At 28.9% G+C, this 7,335-nt stretch overlaps 1 protein-coding gene across 1 annotated transcript; it reads right to left on the reverse strand.

The window, feature by feature from the left end:
* Positions 1 to 1,112: 1,112 nt before the first annotated feature.
* Positions 1,113 to 6,341, reverse strand: LOC133794249 ((3S,6E)-nerolidol synthase 1-like). Its single transcript, XM_062231456.1, has 7 exons — positions 6,072 to 6,341; positions 5,666 to 5,900; positions 4,742 to 5,123; positions 3,994 to 4,212; positions 3,747 to 3,885; positions 3,413 to 3,664; positions 1,113 to 1,600 (listed from the first exon to the last, which is right to left on the reverse strand). The coding sequence occupies exons 1-7, from the start codon at positions 6,306 to 6,308 to the stop codon at positions 1,313 to 1,315; spliced, it is 1,752 nt and encodes a 583-aa protein (XP_062087440.1). The 5' UTR covers positions 6,309 to 6,341; the 3' UTR covers positions 1,113 to 1,312.
* Positions 6,342 to 7,335: the final 994 nt, after the last annotated feature.

The raw sequence follows: 7,335 nt of genomic DNA on the forward strand, positions 1-7,335 counted from the left end.
ATATTTCCATAATTATGATTAGTTACTAAAAAAATAATTGAATGCAATTAATTTTAGAGCATCAATCACTCCATGTCATGCAGCATGCTATTGCTATGTATAGTCTTAATTATTATAAAGTTTTTCTAAACTATCTGCCGCAAAATCTCTCAATTTATTCTATTTTTGGCACTTAAATCTGGCGCCACAGGTAAAAAAAAAATATTTTTTTTAATTAATTAATATATATATTTTTAATTAAAATTAATATTTAATAATTAAGACTTCGACATAATGGTCAAGCAAATATTTAGGTCCCAACTTTATGTAGCTCTTTCTTCCTATATTTTCATCGTGCCTATAGGTGAGTATATATTTTTGCATTTTTTAAGGAATCTAAAGAATCAAAATTACAATAATAACTTAATTTTTAAATTTATTTATTGTGAATTCAATAAATAAATATACTAATAATTTTAATTTTTTAAAAAGAATTTATAGAATAAATATGAGTGTTCAAAGAGTTTTCAATGAACGAATATGTCTTGATTTTACTATTTATAAATAAAAAATTATGTCGTTTTATATTTTAAATATTAAATTTTCATAATCAATTTAATGTTATTTATAAAAAAAAAAAAATAAGTGATCGTTTCATTTAATAAATTATAATTTACGTAATTATTTATCGAATTTATGGATAAATGATTATAAAATTATCAAGTAATAATTTATATATATATGGGGCACTTTTTAATGGCTACTACCCTATGAATAATTATTTTAATATTAACTATTAAATTAAGATGAATGGTACATATTTATAGTTGTCAATTAATATTTCTAAAAGTAAATTTTGATTTTTTTTAAATTTTCGGAAAAGTTACATAATTACATGGCGGTCATATATTTATTAAATTAAAGAATTAAAAAAATATATTATTTAAATATTATATATGAAAATTCGAAATTAATGTAGCAAACAAAATTTTACCATGTTGGTGACTTGCTATACAAAATCACTATGTTGACACATCATCATAATTGTTATTACTCATCTATAGGTAGTAACGATTGACAAGTCTTCCATATAATATATTAAACCAAATAATATTTGTGAAGATGTAGCAAAATTAAGCTAAAGGTGTAGTGTAGTGATGAGTAATTAATTAAACGTATCTTATATAAGAGGACTTTCTTGCATAGTATGAGAAGAGACAAAAACCAATTAAGCTACCAAATTGGTCGATCTCAACTGAATGAAAATCTTAATAACACATAAACAGACAAAAAAAGTGAAATTAAACTTATGTACGTATAGTGTTGAGTTACGCTACAAACTTTCATACAAGATAGATTTCACAAGCTCCTCAAGATTCTGTTGGTTGTCATCGTTATAAGTATACCTCAAAGGAACCACTCTTGCGAAATTGAGACAAGCCTTTTGGAATGTCGGTGGAATCACTGGATTTGGATTCATTATGCATTCTTTGTTGAGACACTTCCATGCATATGAAGTCTTTTCGATGATGTTCTCACATGCATCTTCTATTGAAGATCCCTCTCTTTCTTTCATGTAACATTCCACATACGATCCATCATCGCCCTTTGGATTCTTGTCCTGCAATTATTTATATATATATTCATCTACATAATCCATCATCATTAAGCCAAATCAATTAATTCTCCTGTGCACCCTCTTATAGTATTTTTTATTTGAGAAGTATTTTCGGCAATTTTTTTAATTATGAGCGTGTACATTATAGTTATTTAGAGAATCGTGCATATTTTCAGAAAATACCAAATAATTTACAGTGTCGAAAATAAGATTCAAACATATTACCTTCTACGTACATCAAAAAAACAATCATGAGTGCAACAGATTATTTGAACTTTGTTTTCTACACTGTAAATTATTCAGAATTTTCCGAAAATTTGCTATATGCTCTAAATAACTACAATATATGCGGTAAAAATTTGCGCCAAAAATATTCTCAAGCCGAAAACTAGAGATGGGTTTACCGGTATGCCCTTTTTTGAGATTGCACCGGAGAACTCCCCATAGTAGTGCCCATTTTTATATTTTTACTCTACTGGATATTAATGACTTTGATGACCATACATATAAGTAAATCAATAGTGTTACGTACGTACTGTTGAAACACCTACCAAAGTACTGTCACACGCGAGTGTCCTATATACCTTAATGAAGTGGCAACAACTTCATTGAAAAAAAATATCTTTTCTTTGGTGGGACACGTAGGACGTATATACAACTTTCAACCACACAAAATAATATATATTTATTTTGAGAGAGAAGGATAATATTTGAATCAATTTTGTTGGTGGGACACTTTAGCTTAAGGGTGTCGGCAGCTACAACCCTTAAGGATAATATATGTTCAAGCAAAATTTTAATTTGAAGATGAAAAGTTAACCCTTATTTTATAAGTGTTAAAATATTACACATGTAATTAAAACTTTGAGTTATATATAAATAAGATTATAATAATATCACAACTACAAATATATATGAGTAATAATGAATGGAAGACTCAAAACTCATACCTTTTTTTTTTGGATGGAATAGCATTATTTTTATTAGTTTTTTTTTTTAAAAAAATTATCAACGATGAATATAAATTTTGAATTTAAAATTGCTTATATATTAGACCAACAACAACATTCAGAAAGAAAAAGAAAAGAAAACGAAGAAGAAGGACGATGTGGAAGATAATTATATTGTGGGCAAAAGAAAGAATAATTAAATAATTAGTTTCAAAAGAGATATTCGGAATATTATTTAGTTAACGATCACACAGCAATTATAATTAAGAATAAATGAAGCTCGTGATCGTATACATTATGATGTGATTTTCTTTCATTATTATTATTTGAATTATTAATGCTGTAACCATATATGCTGCTTAAAATTAAGCTTGGTATAATAATTTTAATTAATGTTTTTAATAATTGATTATATGATTATGAATAAACTATAACATTAATATAAAAGGATTACTATGCACAAATATAATTAGGTGGTGAATTAATGAAAGTTAACATAGATTCACCTTAATTAAATAAAGGCTATGGTTTTGTCTTATTATTTATTTGAATTATGTATTTTGATAAAGTATTATATTTCGTAAAATAGTTTAATTAGATAGATTAAGTTCAATTTTGGTCACAAATAATTTTCCAAACAATCAATTTTGTAGAGAAAATATCACAATCATTATGCTAGATTTAATATCTATTTAAATTATTTTGCAAAATAAATAATCAAAAAAATAATTTACCAAAACATATCATCCAAACAAACAAGTAATAGAACGAAAAACAAATTACTAAAAAGTATAAACCCTTAAATGAATCTATACCGATAATCCAAATGAAAAAATACCACATTAACCTTTGTAATTAAATTTACCTGGGCATTTCCCAAGTCATTCCAAAGTCTGACAACTGAAGCTGTAGAAGTAACGATGGGAGGCATGTTTTCCACAAAATCGAGTGCGTTCTTCGAGGTTAGACCTTGACCAAGGAGGAGAAAGATATGAAGCAGCAGTGCTGGTATTCCTGAGCTAACCACACCATTTTTCAAATACTCTTCTGTGTTTGCCACGTGCCCTGATGCAAACCACTTTGCTTCTACCAAAAACGAATGGCACAACCTTCCCCACTGCAAATCACATCAACACGCATAAATAATCTTCTCCTTTATTCAATAAATTTTTACAGAAAAAAAAACGTGTAGTACGTACTGTCTTTCGGAGAGAGTGCAACGGGCTCCACCCATGCTTTTGATAGACCACGTGGCAAGATTCATTGATCATGTTATCAAGTGCTTCAAAGCAAATCTTCATGTACTCGGGAAGCTTTTCTATATCACTATTTTCCCAGCTACATAGTAATCGTACGTACGTCGGTCACATAAATGAATCAATAAATAAGATTAACGTCTGTGTATATATTAAAAAAGTACAATAGCATGTATATATATACAAATACCTAGAGACGGCCTGAGTGAAGAGAATGAGTTCATCAAGTGAGCCATAAACGTCGAAAATATCATCAATTATATAGATAAAGGAAACGGCTTTTGTAAGCTCAACCCTTTGCTGCGACAAGATTGGGTCTGTTAGGCAGCCCAAGGACCAAATGTACCACTTCAGCGGCTGGATTCTGGCGAACTCTAATTCCTTACCCAAACCTATCTTCCTCGACCACCTAATATAATCAACCAAACAAACAAAAAATTTGAAATAAATATGGGATGTATGCCTAAGTGTTTATATGTTTTTGGACTTTGTGTTTTGTCTCATTACTTATTTGGAACTTGTGTTTTAATAAATTACTTTTTGGAATTTATATTTTGCAAAATTCTTCAAATAATCAAGTTATAAACTCAATTTTGATAAAGAAAAACTTGAATATAACAACACCCTTATTAGACATAATGAAATTACTTTTTTTCAAAATTATTAGTTTGATAAATTATTTATAATTTTAGCTCAAAAATCTTTGACCAAAATCAAATTTAATGGTCTAATCGGATATTTTCACAAAACATATAGTTAAAATATTAATTTATCAAAACACAAATTCAAACAAATCCAAAATGCATATAAGCTATATATATATATATATATAGGTTAGCACTTAATATACATAAATCATGCATTCTAGTTACTAAAATTACTTAGCTATAGCACTTAATAAATATAAATCATTCATTCTAGTTACTAAAATTACTTACTTGGTGACTTGATCAATTTCCCCTCTGTGTAGGAACTGGACTTTATTAAACTCACTTTTTGCAAGTTCTTTGAACAAATTTATGTATTCGTTCATACTAGGATGAACACCAAAAAGGTTCTTGGCAGTGAACTTGGATAAAGTTTTGTGAGTGGGATTTTTAAGTGTGTTTGCCACAAATGTGGTCTGATAATGATTAAGACTACGTCTCATCATGGATGTATTTATTAGGTGTTGAGTTGTAAATAAGGCAGCTTCGTCAAGGATATGTTCTCCGTCTATGCTTAGATGCGACGCTTCATATAAGCTTATTAAGCCATTGATGTCCTCGCTTAGCATTTTGTCGAACATTCCTTTACTGTCTTTGAACTTGTTAAAAACATCTGAAATAATAAGACACAATCAAATGAATGATTCAAATAGACCGAATAAGGTCTGTTTGGCTGATTCTTAAATCTCTCTGTACAATCTAAACATTATTTTTTAATGAATTTTTTAAAATATTGTATGTATTTAAAAAATATATTTATTATTTTGAGTTTTGATAAAAATAAAAAAAAATTATTTTATACATATTTTAATAATAGATCTTTTTATTGTAATTATTATAAATAATAATTATTATGATTTAAAAACATATATATAATACTCAGACAATAATTTTATAAAAAATTATGCTTATATTTCTGTCTTCTACTAATTTACTCTTTTTATAATGCAAAAAAAAAATTATTCTTTTTTAGAGGGGATTTGAATTGGGAATTTTCTTTTTGTAAAAAAATGTGTAGTATTACTAGACTATATAAGTGTCCACAACTTAAAATTTACTTTTAACTTTTATTGGTTGTAGTTTTATTTTATTCGTATTCATTGATATTTTTTGTGGTGACAAATAATAGATGATATATTATTAATTATTACGAACCAGCAGGAATGAAGTGACCATGTTGTCTCAAGAGTCGAAAGCGAAGAGCAACCTCATGCAGATCTTGATGATGATGATCGTTCAAAAACTTATACTGTTTTTGTAGAATTACATCAATCTCTTCCTCGAAGATATAGTCAATTCCTAGCCGTTGGATAGCATCAACAATCTTCAGACCTTCAAATGGGCGGTCTTCTCCTGCTTTTCTTATAAGCTCTCTATATATTTCCAGATCCTGCAAAATACGAAGGAATTTCAGTCTTCTCAGCCTAGCTTATATAGCTATAGTATATGTATATATATATATATATAGTATTGGAAGCATATATAAAAAGACAAGTAATTATACGTGCACTTGAAAGAAGAAGAAGAACTGTTACATTGAAAAGTCACGGCAGAAACTTACATGATCAATATTGGTGCAAGGGTATTTAGGTAATGGTTTAAAATTTTGTAGGGGATGAGTAGAACTTAACAAAGTGTTATGATTGTGGGTATTAATATTGCTCCATCGTTGTGGTGTGGGATCATCATAATAACTATTCCTAATAAGCTTAGAGTTTTCAGAATTTGTTGTTTTGTGATGGGAAACTGAGGGTATGAATATGAACGAACAAAATGATGCGTAGGAAGAGAGAGCCATAGAGGTATTAGAGAAGAAGATAAAAGGGAGTGAAGCGAGGAATCGGTACTAAATGCCCACCCTCTTATATAGATTATTGGCTAGTTAATTATGGCTGTCACCATCATCTTGGGTCGAACATGTTTAACATCACTACAACAACAAAAATGTGAATTAGTAGCATTTTTGACCAATGTAGTAACATAAATGATAAATGATCCTAAATGTTTGAAACGTTCTATTATTATTATAGTGACATTTATAAATTATTATAAAATCTTTTTTTTTTAAATTAATACAAAACATAATTAACTAATTACACTTTCAAATGTCACTATCATTTAACAGTATAAATAATTTATTTATTTTTATGTTGAAAAATTGGTGAAAATTTTAAAAATTTTATTATTTTACAACATTAATGATTTTTAAAGAAATACTTGCACCAAAATCCTATGATCTTTTTGGGTTGACGCGCACCTGTACCCTAATAAAAAAAATTGATGTAAAAACCCCAACTGTTACTATTTTGTTGTAGAAGAGCCATTTTGGATGTTAAGTAACAGTAAAGATACCATGCGCTCCCAAACTATCGCCAGATAAAGAAGATTAAGTGAGATATGTTCAATTCCTTGGTTTCCAACCAAAATCTTCTTAATTCAAGAACACACTTAGGAAGCTGAGAGAGAAAGAGAGAGAGGGGGAGTCAGTTGGGTGAGGGAGTCTTTTTGTGATTCCTAAGGCTTAAGTTTACTTATGCTAATCCCGAGGCTCGGGTACCAAAATCGTCCCCGAGGGTAAAATGGTCAAAATCCCCAGTATTCCCTCCTAATCTCACTAACTCCAAATATATCCTCAATTATTCATTCTCATTTCCCGATAACTCAATATTATGATAAATACCTAAAATACCCCTTGACTCGCCCCAAGTCGGGTATTGGGTCCCGTTGTGACTTTCTCGCTAACTCGCTCCCTAGGATCGTCTCGTGCCGCGTAACCCAAATAAACCCACATAATAATGTGATCTCTTACATATTTCACATAAATG

The sequence above is a fragment of the Humulus lupulus genome, chromosome 8 (assembly GCF_963169125.1).
Source record: "Humulus lupulus chromosome 8, drHumLupu1.1, whole genome shotgun sequence".
Lineage (NCBI taxonomy): Eukaryota > Viridiplantae > Streptophyta > Magnoliopsida > Rosales > Cannabaceae > Humulus > Humulus lupulus.